Consider the following 17,046-nt stretch of genomic DNA (forward strand, 5'->3'; position numbering starts at 1 on the left):
GTGTGAACTACATTTTAACAGTAAATCAACTGACTGAAGCCACAATTAACTGATAATTTAGTCACTGTTAAGAGACATGAACATTGATATCAATGGCAAAGTTTGTACCAAAGGCAGCCAAGAAGCTCCTACAGGATGAAAGTTGATGTAGGAAGTTGGTGAACTTCACATGTTCACCACGAACAGTTTAAACTGTTACCATCAAGCTAACAGAACCACAACATGCCTCCAAACTGAGGCTGTTATCATGTTAACAGGCAAACAGATGATACTTGTTATCTCATCTGTTTGTGTTTCTGTGATCTGATGGTTTGTGGTTCCAGGGCAGATCTCTGGGAAAGCTGTCCAGATTTGGTGAATGCAGTTCTGAGGTGTTTCAGTATATCACAGGTCGTCCACTGCCCTGGTTTCTGGTTCAGGATTTGAGTTTGCAGAATGTCCTGCTGACTCACGGTGCTGGTGACAGGAATCCAGACCAACCTGTGTGTAAAGGTGTGTGTTACATTCCTGCTGTTGGAGTCATGTAGCAGTGCTGCTGCTGCTGTTGATCGTCTGCTCAGGATCCAACTCTAACTAATCACTCATTTACAGAATTCCATCACTAGTTTTCCTTTCAATATACCGGCCCCCTAATCTATTTACTAATGATACTAGTCTTTGAGTTGTTTAAGGAACGCCTCCAACTGGTAGATGAATTTGTTGTATAACGCACTCTGCAAATTAAGGCCAATGGCAAAATTCTAAGTTAATTTCTAGACTGACTGATGCTCAGTGATGTGTTGAGCTATTAGTGTTGTTCATGTTTGCTGTTCAGTTGATTGTACATTTTCCTAGTAAGCCTACTTAGTTAAAGGGGTTGAATGTGTTTCATCGGTGAGTCAATAAAACAAATCAAGCACTATGGCTTTATGAAAATCATGACAGATTCTTGTCTTTTTTAGGTCTTTATTACTTGTAGATACAAGAAATAGAACCACAAGTTATCAAGCAAAACGACGTAGCAGAGTGACCCAGTGGGGCTCCATTGAAACAGTGCATGGTCTCTCCAATGAACAGAATCAGGCTGAGCTCAGGCATTCTTCAAACTAAAGGCCACCTACTTCAGAAACAACAAAAACCAAATAAGGCAACATAGAGCTAGCAAGAAAGAAGCTGTCAGTAGAGTAGAGTGGACAATGTTACACAGTAACTATCCTAAATTAATCATTTCCAAGGTTTCAGTCATCAACAGGTTCTTCTTATTGGGGTGGGTGGGTTTATTTTTACATTGATGTTCTCCATCACTTTGGCTTCTACATAAAAATAAATGACAATTTCCACAAGTTGTCAGTTAAAACACAAACTAATGAGAGGCTGCTTCCAAACTATCAGCCAGCCTCTTCTCCTAACTTCACTTCTTAAATTAAAACTAGATGAAATGTTCACTTCCTCCGATATGTGATGTTTAATTCGTCATCTGTGCAACTCAAATCTATTGCTCAGAATGACACATGTAAACTGAGATGGTTACCTACATGAAGACCACTAGTGTCCCACAGGGTTTTCACAGTATTCTCTCCCTCCGTTCTCCTCAACAATCAGCATGTCTACAGTGACTTGCGCTGGCGCTTCATGAAGGACATGGAGTAGTCCCCTGCTGGGGTACTCTTCTGCCTCTTCATCTGGACCTGGGACTGGGCGGTGAGCTGCAGTTTGATGGCGCTGGAGTTCACCTTGGCTGCACAAAGCAGCTCCTTCATGCCCTTCATCTTCTCACTCTGGAAGACAACCACGGGGCCAGCGGGGCAGGGCGAGGCCAGCTGCTGGGACAACGGGGAGGAGACGGACTCTGAGCTGGGGGATTTGGGAGTCCCGTCTGTCTCTCCGGCCCGCAGACCCTGAGAGGAGCGACGGCGAACAGGTCCGTCCCCGACCTTCTTGGGCTGAGGTGCTGCTGCAGGTTGCTGGCTGGGTGGAGAGGTGGGAGCGGTGGGGGGGGAGGAGCTCTGATCCTCCAGCTTGGACTCCCTCCTGGGGCCCCGCCGCCGGCCCTCCCGGGGGTCCTCACTCGACTGGTCGTCATCATCCTGGCACTCGGGTTCTTTGGTGATGATGGACACTTTCTGACGCACCTGGCAGTTTAAAACAAGCCGTTTTTTTAATGATGTACTTCTGATATTTCCACACAGCAATGAACACAGAAAGAGCAACAGTCAATTATAAAAATAACAATAAAATAAATGTAAAAATATAAAAATTAAATGAAAAAGTAAAGAAACATTAATTGTAGCTTAGAAGCAGCGGCTCCTGACCTGAGAGTCGAAGCGGCTCAGAGACTGGACCAGGTATGTGGCCCAGCCCACATGAAGAACCGGGGTGGGACTCCCCTCCTCCCACTTGCAGATGCCGTCATAAAAACGAAGCAGGTGGGCAAAGCATTCTGGGTCCTGGAGTGCTGAGATGGCCGTCATCTGCTTGCCGTTCTCCTGAAGGAACACACCTGGTCAAAGGAATCCCACTAAAAGCTGCCGGTTCTCCAGTTCAGACCAGTCTATTTTGATGGATCTCATGCAGGTTTCAATTCTCGGTTACATTTGACCTTTAACCCTTACATGCAGCAGTGAGCGCTCACCTTGTCGGGCCCTTCTGCCCCGTCTCCATCCTCCCCAGGACCGTCAGCTGTAGCCGTCTCCTTCAGCAGAGTGGGGATGACGTCGTTTGCGATGTCGAAGAACTCCTTGTAGATCTCCTCATCCTCACGGAAATAGTTATACCTGCAGCAGCAACACAAGTGCTTTAATACATCTGAGGAAATGAAAGAACTGATTTATCCCCACCAACCCCCCACTGATCAGACGTCCATTTCTAACTGCGGCTCTGGATCAGTTCGATAAGATCTGAGCTCCACCATCATCATGTTTGAAACACATGCACACACTTCCCTGTGATTGTGCAGTGAGGGTGCGCTGCAGCAGAGGACAATGGGAAAGCAGGAAAAGGAAGCTGATGGACTGGGAGGAGAATGTGTGTGTGCGTGTGTGTGTGTGCTGGTATTAATAGCCACAGCTCATGAACGGGTGTGTGGGGATGCCAAGCTGAACGCTTCCTGGATCACACAACGTCCTTTCAGGCCGAGCGTCACCAGGAGTCTCAACAGTCTGGGCTTTGTTAGTAGCAGTGTGATAACAGAAAATCCCCATAGAGAGCTGCTCTACCACCTGACAGGCTACAGGCCGGCACTTTCCGCTTCTAGCCTGATAAGGCAACAGGTAAACAGATTGAATAGTTTGGGTAAAACTCTAGGAATCTGAAGGACCAACAAGGTGTGCTTCTACTACCACCCTGTGTTCACTGAGAGGAAATTCTCTGTAACAACCTGACTGTGGGTTGACTGAAACTGTTTGAAACAGGCAACAATTTGAAGGCTTTTCATGCGGTCTCATTTATGTCTGCAGAACTACACCACCTGCTGGTGGAACTTTGAACCTGCTTTATAAATGCACTGCGTGAGCTCATTTTAGGACATATTTGTCAGATGTTCTGTTGTAAATGTGGAGGTGTCAGAATTTTGTTGCCCATTTACGTTACTCAAGTGTTTGCGGTGCATAATTATTCATACGCAGATAGCTAAAAATGCAGTCACGGCTTCAGGAAGGCCTTAAAAGCAGAAATGACAAAGCAGCTAGAGGAATTTCACAAACATGGTGTAAATAATCAGATCTCAGAACTGTACCAACACAATGCCACCAACATGTCTACAAATCCACTAGAGAAGGAAATACTTCCCACAAGGTTTATACAAACATTCATGAGAATTACAGAACACACCCAACCGAGTCTATTCCAAACACACTACACCCCTGGGGAATAACCCCCGCCCAACAAGGCAACAATAAAACATTTATCATCAGAAACTACAGACTTTTAGAGAAGATGATGAAAGCTGATATTTGGTGTGTTACTCTAAGCCAGAAATGCTTCTGTTTGCTCCTTACAGGTGCTGCACTGCAACACAAAGCTCAAGCAGGGGATAACTACCAGGGCTGCACCAACTGACGTTTTCTGGTCGATCACTGATCTTTACGAAGCCTGACCTGCTGATTCCAATCCTTTTGTGTCTGAAAAGTCACTAAATATAACAAAGTCGCTAAGCTGGCAATGCTGAGGTGACTATTGCTAACAGTATATGTGAAGACTTAACCTGGGGGGTGGCTCTGTTAGTTCGACTTCTCACATGACAGAGCAAAGAGGACAGTGGCTGATTTTCAGACCTTTGCAGAGGAAGATAAGACTGATTTCTCATGTATGCATCAGCCAATCTCAGAACTTAAAGGAAACTGGGGCTGATTTATTGATGCATCCCTATTAAACAGTTGTGTTCCTCAGTTAAGTTATTAACATGGCAAGAATTACACAATAGACTATGTTCAGGTTTTCATTTACATCATTTTCTTGTCACAAATTTTGGTGGTAAAGACACAGAAACTCTAAATAAATGGAAGACAAAAGTTCTTAGCTGCCAGGTTAAGAACTATGCCTAATTGTTTATAATGCTGGTCAACAGCAAAAAATAAATAAATAAAATGTCTACTGTTTTAGGGTCATGTTGATGAGCTGAATCCTAAAATCCCATTGGTTTTGCTCAATCAGGTCAACTTTCTGAACTATGGAGCAACATGAGCATCAAAATGCAGGACTTGTTCTGACATCTGGAGAATCTGATCAATGAGTGATGAGCAGGAGGAGAGATTCCATCAGGACAGAACAGAGACGGAGAATTTTACACAATGAAGACGTCATGTTCAGTTCACATGTACCTACCCGTGTCAGTGCTTATTATTCAATTTATAGAAATCCAAGTTTGTAACATTTAACTAATACACTCTGTTGGAAAACATGTTTTTTTCCTAAAACCTTTTTGGGATGAGAAATATTAACAGAAATGAACTGATAATGTCATAAAAATGTCATCAGTTTAGTCAGAAGATTGAATTTCTCCAAACCAAATTAGAATAAAAACTTGACCTGACTGAGAAACATGGATGTCACTTTTGGATTCAGTGTTGCAAAATAGTCCTAATTCAGTTGAAAAAACATAGACAACTTCCAAAAGATAGTATTTTGTAACTCAGTGTTATGATTGGCCAGTATATATCCATGTCTCATAAATCAAGTAAAGTCATAATAAAGTATGAGGATTCAACAGCAGCAGTGCACTGAGGAACATTTGCAGTAGAAACATATAATGTCTTACAGAAACTGACAGGACATCAGCTTGTGTTTCGGTCTACAGTAATCTACGCTGACATGCTTCTATTGTTCTAAACTTCTCCCACTTCTCATCCCTTGTGGTGTGAACTCACTCCTGCATGACTTGTGCTGCCTCAGCCCAGGCCTTCAGCGCCTCCTGCACATTCCTGTGTCTGTAGTGGAACCCAGCCAGGTACATGTAGGGGTAGATGTGCTCATTGTTGTAGAACTTCTGAGCAGAACCTACAGCCTGAAAAAACACAAACATGCAACATCAATCACACAACAAACCCAACTTTCTATTTAGAAAAGACAGGATTTTTCTCCATCCGGTTGAACAAATTTCAGCTTTTTTGCAAAGAACAGAAAAAAAGCTGCAACTTTGGGAAACTCAATGTGTGAATTTTTTTTTTTCTTTGTAAAGTGCCGTTGGATGTCATTTGTTGTAAATTAGAGCTACGTAACTGAATTGAAAAGAAACAAGTTAGGCAGGAGGGAAGTCTGCCGCTGCTTGAAAGCTGAATGTTAAGTTATACACAACTTATTGTTTTTACTGTTTCTGCTGGGGAAAAACCCCCCAAAACAAAACAAAAACTCTTGATCAAACTCTACTCCTGTCTCTAGTTGCTGATTTGTGGCCAGCAGGAACCCTTCACAGTAAAGGGACGTACCTTCAGATGAATTTGCAGGGGGTTCTCCTTTCCTGGTATTAGTTCTTGATCCTCAAGGTCTGCTAGAGTTCCCATTGCCATGGGATACCTGGAGGCAGAGACAGTGAAGCAGAGACAGTGAAGCAGGGGTATGACAGAAAACTAAACTGGTTTTCATTTGCTATTTCAGGCTCACCTGTCCAGGTCCCCTCGATCATACAGCAACCAAAGAAGTTTCTGTGCCACAAAATGAAAATACAGAGTTATGAGTAAAGGCCAACATCATTTCTCACCACAGCATGGCTTCTTTAGGTTGGATTCTTTTAAGTCCGATCTAAACTCTACTCCTTAGGCATTCTGGAATTAGAAGCTAACTTTGGTTTTGTTGCCGCAGCAGTAAGTAAGGTGGTTTGGGCTAATGGTCTGTGTTATTGCAGCACTATTGTCTGAGGACAACTCCATGAGAGAAAAACTGGCCAGGATAAAACTAGGGGCATTGATAAATCTACCCAGATTTCCTTAATTTAAGTATAAACTTATACTTAAATTAAGCTTTAAGTTTAATTTGCAGAAGGTTAAGTGGAAGGAAAAAGTATGGGAGAAGAGAGTGTATGTGTAAGGGTGTCTAATCCAATCTTACATAAGAAACTAATCCTGTCCATTGACCTTATCTTCCTCCATAAAGATCTGTAAATCAGCTAGTTTCCCCTTCTGCTCTGCTGTGAGAGAGGTCTGACTGACAGACACGCCCACCAGGTCACGTCTCAACGTGTGTGGTTAACTGTTAGGGACTTTGTTGCTACATTTAGCGACTTTGCAGACAAAAGAAAATTGGTATTGGAAAAAAATGAAAGTTCAGGCTTTTTGAAGATCAGTTATCCCTCGGCCAAAATACTTCAATGAGTGCTCCCCTCATTTGAGCTGATGTTGATGCTGATGAGCATCTGAATAATTCATTTAAGTATCCACAATATACAAATATCTTTTGTTCTGAAAGCCTTGAGGAAGTTGCATTAAAAAAAGATAACATTTAGTCAATAACAGATCCAAAGTGTTGGTGCTAACCTGCTGCAGCTGCAGGAGTTCTGAGCTGTCCGTGTGCAAATCCAGAGAAGGGTTGATGGCACACACCATGAAGGCCACCTCCATGTTCCTGTCACACTTCATGTAAGACCCCTTCAGGTACAGCCAGCTCTGACAGAGGCAGGGACAGAGCAGCGATGTGAGCTCAGCTCATGTCTCCGTTTCCCTGCGGAGCTCCACCGACTCAGTCTGGACTAACCTTCTCACTGACTCCAGCCGTGACCGTCTGCCCTCTGCGGTCTTCGTTGCCCTTCCCATGCCAGGTGACCTCCGCTGTCTCCTCACCATTTTTCCCAAATATGACCCAGGCGTGGTCCTCGGACAGCGCTAGGTGGACGTCCTTCAGACCCAGCACCTGACAGGCCGCCACCACAGCGAAGGCCACTCCTGAGCTGTCCAGCTTGGTGCCTGGTTCACAGAAATAATAATTCATCAATCAGGTTTATTTGTTCCACAATTCAGCAACAAGGCAATTCAAAGTGCTTTACATCATAAAAATACATTACATGCAATGTGAACTGGTGACATTAAGACAAACAGAACTTAACTGAAAGGAAATGACGATGATGGACAAATGTTAGAGTTCAACTTTCACTTCATTTTTACAGTCAATCTATTTCTGTCAGCATCCAACAGTATCAATGAACAAAATATGATCTAAAAGCTAATATAATTCAGTAATTCAATTCAAAATATGATGAAATACACACAGTGACATATCTGAAGTATTTCTTTCAGTTGGTTTTGAGGACCAACTACTGACACTAATAGAAACCCAGAATTCAGTTGTTTAGAAAAGTTGAGAAGTAGAAAAATAATAAAAGATTTGTGATCTTTTATCATTCATGAATAGCATTTCATGAATGAAATGCTATTCACGTCTTTCAACTGACGTTTTTCAACATTCATCTTCCATGGTAGTGGTGGGCAGGTGCTGTATCCAAGAATATTATTGGAAGGTTAAGTGGAAGGAGAAGTATGGCATAAAAGGGTGCATTTGTAGGGGCCAACTGTAACACTGTCGAAGGCACCAATACCAGCTTCTATCACCATGGTAACACCGGAAACCTGCCTGACCTAAACTCAACAGAGAATCTATGGAGCGTTGTCCAGAGGAAGACGACAGACAGCAGACCCGACACGGCTGGTGACCCGAAGGCTGCCAGCAAAACAACCTACGTTTTTACAGGCCATTGCCAAGATACTTCAAACTGTGATCAGGTGCATCCTGTTCTTTCTGAGAGTCCACCTGTGGAAAATCTAGCTGACTGAAGAGGATCAGAAGAGAAGAATAATATCCAAAACCAGCCAGTGCTGACATTACTAAGACCTGCAGCTAAAGCTGCTTCAACAAAACATTGAGCAAAGACTGTGAAGGTTTGTTTTTTTTTGGCATTACTACTTTGAATTAATTTGCTAGATTTTCAACCAGACGTTTTTCACAATGTTTGGAAGTTTGAAGAGGGTAAGCTCATTGAATCCATAATAGAGTGCTTTGTGGGAAAGTAAAGCACTGTGAACGTACTGTCCTTGATGCTCTGTATGTTAACAGTGGGCCCACAGTTATGTAACAGTACATCCCTTATTGGATCAGATGTAATATTCTAACTTTATTAGAAACTGAACTTTGGGTTGTGATTATCTGCAAGTCATGATCATCGAAATTCATTGAAATAAATATAGCATAGTGTGGAATGAACCTCTAAAGCTGCGTGTTACACCAGACTGTATGAAAAGTACTCTGTAAATAAGATTTGATTTATTGAACAATGATTTTCCTTTCTGAACCAAATTAGTGAAAGAAATGACTGATATTCACCTAAGAAGCACTAGCACAAGGGAAAATATATTTTTAAAAATAATAATAGAAATAAATCAAACCACAGGTTTTTCCTTTCCAACATTTCCCACCAGAGTACATCCCAGAAGAGTTTCCTCTTTGGATTGACCTGTGAAGGCTGTACCTGTGATGAGGCTGAACAGGGACTGGATGTGAGCCCGGTCCTTAAAATACGACCGACTGAGACTGTTCCAGATGACGTCTGACACTTTCTTCACCAGCTCTCTGCTGGACCCGGAGGCAGTTCTGCGGTACTGGGACAGGTCCACGGCGCCGCGGATCTGAGCTGTGAAACGTTCGTACAGTGCAGAAATCATTCCCAGCTCCACCGTGGGGAAGCAGGACGTGGGACAGTCCGGCTCCAGCGGCTCGAAGCGGACCCCTGGAACGTTAATGGGGATGACCCTGTTCACAGCCAGAAAGTGCTCAACAAAACCCAGGACCAGTGAGAGCAGAGCCAGGTCTGGTTCTGACTTGCGGAGCTCGGAATCAAACAGCTGGACCACGCCATCGATCCCCTTGAGGGGGAAGAACTTCTTCTGTGTTGAGTGCAAACCCATGATGATCCTGGCTTCCAGTACGAACTTAAATCAGCGTCTCCTGTCTTGCAGTGTGAATATTAGCAAGAAGTCAAGTCAATCCACATCCTCAGCTCACAGTGACCCTGCAGAGGGAAAACATGCAGAACATTTTTACACAGAAAGCAGAATTAAACCGAACTCACCATCTTCTTTGCAAAAGACATTTGGTTCAGTTTTAAATACCAACTATCATGAAAAATATCATTTCTGTTTGTGAACATAAATGTGGGTATTTACAGTCATTTCTAAAACTCCTTTCATATCATATTACACCTGGGGCCTTGAAGTCGACCAACCAATCAAATATTTAACCTGTCATCATTTTTCTCAGTAAATATGAAAAGCAGGTTGATGATAGATACGCGTTTACCAATAGTGAAACACTGGGAGAAAAGAGTTGGATCAGATGAGGCCAAAAACTGAACTCTTTAGATATTATTGCACAAACTGCTCCGAGGATGAATGTTTCTGCACATCATCCACAACGCACCATGCTAGAAGTGAAAGGAGCATCAGGGTGAGGGCTATCTTACAACATGAGGTCCTGCTAGAGTTCATATGACTGCAGGGAGGATGGATGGAGAAATGTACTGGGACATTCTCCAAACAAACCTGTAGATAACACATGCATGAATTTAAAATCAAGATAACAATCCCAAACACAGGAATGTGAAAACTTACAGGCGCAAAGAATGAATCAGCTACTACAAACAGGAGAAAGGAAAAAATGCAAGTGTAAATGCTGAATGCTTTTGTTGAAGATGCCAAAATGTTTGAGATCAAATGCTGAAGACTTGCAGATGCAAGAAATAGGCAGACGCACAAGAACAAATTATAATCCTGCAAAGTGCCTAAATGGGATTATTATAACAGAAAACTGTTGAAGTGGAGTAAAAGCTTTTGAATAATGGAAAAATTCCACCTAAACAGTATTAGAAATTGCTGGAGAACAGCGGTTCCTAACCTAAACCGTAGGGTCACCGCAGTTTATAAGGTAAAATTACGTATATAAAAGGCAAAGAGTAGCTAAAATACTAACGGGTGCATCTAGGCTTCCACTTGCATGTAGAGTTACAGTACCGGTAATATATTCTATGCAATGTAAAATAACTCATGTAAAACCTAAAATTTGAAAAAGACAGAAATATTCCCCTATTCCTTCTGACAAAAACGGTGGGTGAATGAAATCCAAACCTTTTATGGCTCCTGAGATATCGACATTTGTTTGGGGACATCATTTAGCACGGTGACTACAAAAAACATGCCACATGCAGCACGAAAAAAAAAACAATGTCAATAGCTCAAATTATTCCCAGGTGTTAAACAACATAAAAGCTGTTAAACAGTCCAAATTCAAAATGGCCACTGCCTTGTGTCCTCCATGACAGACCTGAACCTGGATGATTGATTGTCATTAATAGGCAGGACCTAAAACATCCACTGTGAAACACAACAGACATTTTATATTGTAATTCTCAATTATGCCACAGGATGGAGCGATCTCCCCCATGGGGTGAAAAATTAATAAAAAGCTGAATATTATAAAAAGTATGAAGGTTATGAATACCAAGAGATATAGTAAATTAGGTACGGTACAGCATCAACTATGGAGCAGCCTCAAGGGAAACAAAAGGTTTCGTAATTTAGGACCATTTTGATCTTACATCAGAAAATAAGGTATTGGTTATCACTTCGTTGTTGTTTCATTCGGTTCTTTTCAGTTTCTAATTGATCTATCTGAGTCCAAATTCAGCTGAAATTGACTCTTAGTTTACTTTCGTATTATGTTCTACAGGTTAAGTGTTGCATATATTTGACAGAACTGTCTTATTTAAATAAATCCACCTCCTCAATGCTGAGGCATTATCAGGCCAGGCATCAGAATGAAGTCCCAGATACACCTAGGATAAACTCAGGTATACAGCCATTCTACAAATTACTCATTTTATAAATTATTTTATATAAATGTATCATTTACTTCATTTTTTTCTACAGCAGGAGAAGTTGTGTCAAAAAAGCATAACAGACTAAATTTCGAAATGTTGAAAAAACTTTTTTTTTAAATGAAAATTTGTGAAAAAAACCCAGTCCAGCTTCCTCATTCCAAACATGTTCACTTAAATTTTCACTTTATGGTACATGTTCACATTATTTATTGACTGTATCTAAGAATGTCAAATATATTTTGAATTTAACTGAAGATGTGACATAATACAATATATAATATACAATAAGTATTATTGTATATTATACAATAATATAATATACAATATTATATGGTACATTATAATATACAATATAATGACTTAAATCTTATTGTATAGACCAGGTCATCAAATCAGTCTGTCAACTGCGTTGCCTGTAGGGAGTTTTAATGTCCAGCAGGTGTCAGTATTCAGTGACACAGTATCGACACAGTATCAATACAGTTTTGCTAGGGGTCGAAACGCTTCATGACGCCTCATTTACCCATCACTACCGAGCCACAACGAAAACATATTGTTGAAAACTATACTGGCTTCTTTTTTAAATAAGCAGCAGTGGTAAACAAGGCTCCCACCTCTACATAATAAAATGAACTGAATTGATCCTAGCCCAAGCTGCTTGGCTCGTTGTATAACCCAGCTTCTATGAGCGCAGCTGGCTGAAGATGGAACAGTGCAGTGGTGGGCGGGGCACCCCCACCGCTACACTCAACCACTCAGCGCCGAGCTGACAATCATAACCTATTTAGTCTCAGAAGACAGATTGCTTTACCACAGCATATCCGGATTATTAACGACGCACACAGGGACGTTCATTACAAAACAACGTAACCCGTTAGATAAATGTGTTGACCAGACTAGCCGATTGACGTCGGCTAACTAGCTAACTTTACTGGCTTGAGTCATTGATCACTTTAAGCTTTCTTTCTGCTTCTTTTTTATTCAAACTTTTTTTCTTCCAGTCAGGAGGCAACCCATACAAGCAGTCCAAAGCAGGAAGCGCACTATTATATATACATATCAAAAAGGTATAATAGCTGCTGGACAAACAGTAGCTACACAGCTCGAAACCAGCTAACAAGCTACCAGGCTGCTAGTTAGCTAAACTAATCTTTGGGATCACTTGCATCCTCATCATTTAATAAAATACCTCATCACTCTGGGCCGCTATAGTAACTTAAAGAGCTACTATCAACTGTCGGTATTAGCTCTGTTTTAAGACGTTACTCACCCGTGTTCTCATAGAGGAAGCCACATGTTTTTGTTTGTGTCCCTCTTCTTTTACCGCGCACTTCAGGCTGCCCGAAAATTACTCAGACTGCGTACGACTCATGACGTCAGCGAATCTTAGAAGATCTCAAAGCAATACGGCGCGCTCCATGAACAGCGGCGGGCCTATCCCTATGTTTGTAAATCTTAGCTCTGGTCCCCCATACTTGTCTTGGGAAATGTAGTTTTTCTGAGCAGGTCACAGTAACACACAGTAGGGGGCAGCATAGCGTTTTTATGACATAAATAGCTTCAAGAAAGAACAAAGGTAAACATTACATAATGGGTAACAGACTTACATGAAAACTTATGCACTTTTACATATGATTCACAGCCCCATGACTGAAAATTATTTTCTTCATGCTAATAAAATGTGTTAGTAAAGCTTAATATAAATTATGTTTATATGGTACAATCATGCAACACTTTGATATTAGGTTAAAATGTGTCCTGTCGTCTGTCTGACGTCTAAAATACAAAGCAGATTTTATTCGGACCGGGCTGTCCATTTTAAAACCCCTTATTATGGATATCTTATACATCTGACAATGTTGTTCAGGAATATTCTCTATGTTGCTTTTTCTTGGTGTCGAACATTTGAGCTCCATAAAAAATTGGTTAATCTGAAGAAGTTTTAGAATGTATGTCAAACCTAATTAACCGTGGAGAGAAAAGTTTTTAGTCACAGTAATTATTACCATCATAAGATTTTCTGCTTTACAACATAAAAACAGCCATATTAAAGATAACACATGAGACAAGTGGAGCTTGATGGGAGACCTTGAATGCATCTCGGCCGACATGTTTTTTTTTTTTTCTTCTTTTTTTTTTTTACCCCTCCTCCATAATTTTCCTCTGCCTTGTTTCATTCTTACTCTGCGCTCTTTCCTCAGAGCTCAGTCGTAGTGGTGAGGTGCGGAGCAGAGACCCACTCTTAGGGACAGGTCGCACAATACAAATAGATTTGAAAAAGGACAGGAAGCTTCTCTTTTTACTTTAGACAACAGACATTTCACTGCCACGGTTCTGCTTGTGTGTTGAGCTTCATTAAAATGGATACTCAGTCCTCCCAGATATCATCGTCGCAAGGTTTTACGGATGGACAGAATTCTGCAGCCAAAGAATCAAAACTGTCCGGTAAGACTTGACTAACACATAAGTTAGATTGCTGCATTCTAATTTAAACATAAGTTGTGCTATTTGAATTCAGCTAAGCTGTTTATTGACATACGTTTTGACTCTACTGCATAACACTAAATCAATATCGATCCTTCAGCACAATAAGCACTTATATCCTTGTGTGTGTCTAATTTATCTGGGCTGTTTGCAGAGGGGAACAACTTGTGATTGTTAACATATCTGCGCTACTCGTGTTCGCCATATGATTAATGTGCTGAAGTTAGCATCCGATTCGTAGCTCCATATTCAGCACTGACTGTGACACATTTTTTAGCTTAGCGATCAAACCACACTGATTCAGTCGATTCTTGACTCTATAACTTCCAGTTTCTCTCTTCAAGAAACTGGCTAATGCAGTGCCCTTAACTTCCCTAAGTCGTCCGAATTAAATTAGGAACATTAAAAAAAAGAAAAGATCTTGTGCATTTTACATAGCGTGCTTTTAAAGAATCTCATATGCTTACATGTATTCCAGATTCTTATAAAGCACCGAAATAGCCCTTTACTCGGCTGTGAATCGGATGCCATCTTCAGTATAGGCTGTAGCTACGGCCTCCACACTTAACGCCCCGTAGTCGTTTTTACAGGGAAACCCCTCGCAGTTCTGTTACTTTTATGTCACACGTTGAAACATTTTTACGGCGGAAAACGAGTTTAACCATTTAATGGAAGTCTACATTCTACCTCTAACTAATGGAGACCTGCATTACCAGACCTGTGGGCTGGCAGAGCCTGCTGGTCCCAGCTCCAGAGGAGGCTGGCATCAGACACAAAAGGAGAGATGTGAGGAAAATACTCGACGCTTGGTTTATATGACGCTAGCCGAATTGGAATATGAATCCCAACACGTGGCTTTACACGTTTGCGTCATATTTCTCTATGCAAGTTGTTGGTGGATGGGTTAACTAATGTATAACTTGATAATTTATAGAATAAGGTTTGTCGCGCTGCTCTGCACTGCAGATGTATTGTTACTGAGCAGAAGGGAGGATCCTCTTAAAGGCGCAATGATGGTTCTTCTGTTTGTGTTCTGACACCCAAAGAAGTAAATCATTTTACCATCTTATTTTCCATTCATAAGACATGAGTTCTGTTCACATCACTCCGTCTGGAGGAGCCTAAAAGCAGGGGATGCGTATTTTTCTCTGGCACTGACTGACAGCTCATTGTGTCCGTGGGAGTGGCTGCTTCTCCATCACTGTGCTTGCATTTGCTGAGATCTCTGATTTAAGCTGCACACCCCATGCTTAGCTATGAGTTGTATGAAAATCTGCGTTGTTGATCAAGAGGGCTGAACATTTGAAAGAATTTCATCTCAACGGTGTGTGGATGACAGAGCAGTGCAGCAGGGTGTGGCATGATGATGACTTGCTTCTTTGGTTTTAAGGATAGTCAAACCATTTGAAAGAAAACTGCTCGAAATGAACTAGATGAAAATGTATCCACACTAATTCTCAAGCGCATTGATTTGGGTTCAGTACAAGTGATATGCAACAAAACATGTAATTATTTAAGAAAACAGGCAGCTAATAACCTAGCTTCAACAAGTCTGTGTTTGGTTACAATGGGTCAGGATGCAGGTGGTAGTAAGAAAACAATAGATTGGGTCCTAAAACTGATTCATGTGACTTAATCTACTTCACTCGCTATGTTCAATGTTTATATAGAACTTGTGTTAAAAATATATTTCCTGGCTACTCAGTCATTATTTAAATTAGGAACAGACGTGACATCATGCTGTGTAGTAGCACATGGAAACAGCTATTTTCTTTTTATTTAAAACACAGTGTACACAGAGCTGACATTTTCACCTTACTTGAATAATTTATATTACTGATTAATGAAATGAGTGAAGCCGACATGTCTGTGTGTATTCCCCAGAAAATAAAGATCATTGCCTTTACCTCAGAGACTTCTAGAAGGTTAGTAACGCATCCACACCTGCTCCCCATGTCCCATGTTAGATTTAAATAGTAAAATGAATCAAATTATAATTTTTTTGCATTCTAACCAGAAAAGAAAATCACTTTTGAGTTTGGTTTTTTTAAACAATGGAGCAGACTCAACAGTATTCTACAAGCAGCAAGAAAAGATAATCAGCCGTGGTGAAGCTTATGTAGTTGAACAAATAAATAAATAAATAAATAAAGCATCTTGGTGATTTTTTTTTTTTTTTAATTCAGTACAGACTGAATTTAGACTTTCTAAGTAGTCATGCAGTCAGTTTCGTGCTGACATTTGTGAATGGATATTTTATTCTAATTCACAATGATCCCCACAACAAATTCTGTCTTCATCAGTCATTGGACAAAGGGTGGGGGACGTCCTGCACAGAAAACCAGTCCACCGTAGAGCCACATAAGCAGACATCTCACACCTAAGATAAATTGACCCATCATGCATATTTTTGGGTTGTGTGATGAAGCTGGAGTACCCAGAGAGAACCCGCACATACACTGGGAGAACATGAAGACTGGTTGGAATTCAAAGCCAGGACCTTATTGCTGCTATTAATAAATATATTAGGACATTCTATTACTGATTAGTGTGAATTGTTGTTACACAAACATGTAACAACTGTCAGTGTAGTCTGCAGTTCATGTAGAGAATGAACGGCTTTCTCTAGATTTCAAAATGATCCGAACAGACTGCTGATTTCTGTCCATGGTTCCAGTTTTCTTTATTTGAATCATTTTAGTTGGGCTCTGCAGTTGGTAAAGAAATACAAACCATCCCTTTGTTTTTTCCCTTTAACCTCCAAATTGTAACATTTTGCTACAGAATATATTTTTGCCTTCTATTAATTTAGTAATTTTATTCATGCTTTTTTAAAATTAGGTTCAAATGTGCTGCTTTGTTTTTTTTTCTCCTGTGTTCTACCACTCTGCACTCTGAATGTAAATGTCTACACCTGCAGGCCTGTTTTCTTTTTTCCTTTCTTCTTAAAACCGCCCCCTCTGTTATTGCATCATATTTTCATGTAAAATGGCTCTGTACAGTAGATGGTTTGTGTTAATATGAGGGAAGGCCTGAGCTTTGCAACCACTATCACTCATGTTATTTGAATAACTGTCCTGTTTTATAGCAGACCTGAAACATGTCTTCCTTGGCTGAGTTGCTGCTGTTCCTTCCATTTTTGTTATAATACCTCTAAAGATTGGCTGTAAAATATTTGTTAGTGAGGAAATGTTATGACTTGGTACAACAACAGAGTCCACTGAACTCCTGAT

The 17,046-nt window shown here is 40.9% G+C and overlaps 2 protein-coding genes across 5 annotated transcripts in view; one reads left to right on the forward strand and one right to left on the reverse strand.

The window, feature by feature from the left end:
- Positions 1-928: 928 nt before the first annotated feature.
- men1 (multiple endocrine neoplasia I) lies at positions 929-12,751 on the reverse strand. 2 transcript variants are annotated; one of them, XM_028038552.1, is made up of 10 exons: positions 12,600-12,751; positions 8,927-9,466; positions 7,162-7,370; positions 6,945-7,073; positions 6,076-6,116; positions 5,901-5,988; positions 5,343-5,479; positions 2,612-2,753; positions 2,292-2,465; positions 1,587-2,111 (listed from the first exon to the last, which is right to left on the reverse strand). In XM_028038552.1, exons 2-10 carry the CDS (start codon positions 9,360-9,362, stop codon positions 1,587-1,589), a joined length of 1,881 nt encoding a protein of 626 aa, XP_027894353.1. In that variant the 5' UTR covers positions 9,363-9,466; positions 12,600-12,751. The 2 variants fall into 2 exon arrangements, with proteins under 2 accessions (XP_027894354.1, XP_027894353.1); XM_028038553.1 differs by lacking the exon at positions 12,600-12,751 and having other exon boundaries at positions 929-2,111; positions 8,927-9,362.
- Positions 12,752-13,457: 706 nt separating this feature from the next.
- Positions 13,458-17,046, forward strand: part of rtn3 (reticulon 3) — a 28,302-nt gene continuing 24,713 nt past the window's right edge. The window contains exon 1 of one of the 3 annotated variants that reach the window (XM_028038526.1): positions 13,458-13,774. In XM_028038526.1, the coding sequence (XP_027894327.1) occupies positions 13,690-13,774 (85 nt within the window). In that variant the 5' untranslated portion in view covers positions 13,458-13,689. The remainder of the gene's footprint in view (positions 13,775-17,046) is intronic. The other 2 variants (XM_028038527.1, XM_028038528.1) reach the window with 2 other exon arrangements.

This window comes from Xiphophorus couchianus, chromosome 14, assembly GCF_001444195.1.
Source record: "Xiphophorus couchianus chromosome 14, X_couchianus-1.0, whole genome shotgun sequence".
Lineage (NCBI taxonomy): Eukaryota > Metazoa > Chordata > Actinopteri > Cyprinodontiformes > Poeciliidae > Xiphophorus > Xiphophorus couchianus.

Bases quoted from the DNA above. Each gene is read 5' to 3' on its own strand.
- men1 (XM_028038553.1), bottom strand. From the start codon at position 9,362: ATGGGTTTGCACTCAACACAGAAGAAGTTCTTCCCCCTCAAGGGGATC. The intron at 7,074-7,161 runs GTTAGTCCAGAC...TGCCTCTGTCAG, and splicing joins CGGCTGGAGTCAGTGAGAAG to AGCTGGCTGTACCTGAAGGG. The intron at 2,112-2,291 runs GTCAGGAGCCGC...TTAAACTGCCAG, and splicing joins TGAGCCGCTTCGACTCTCAG to GTGCGTCAGAAAGTGTCCAT.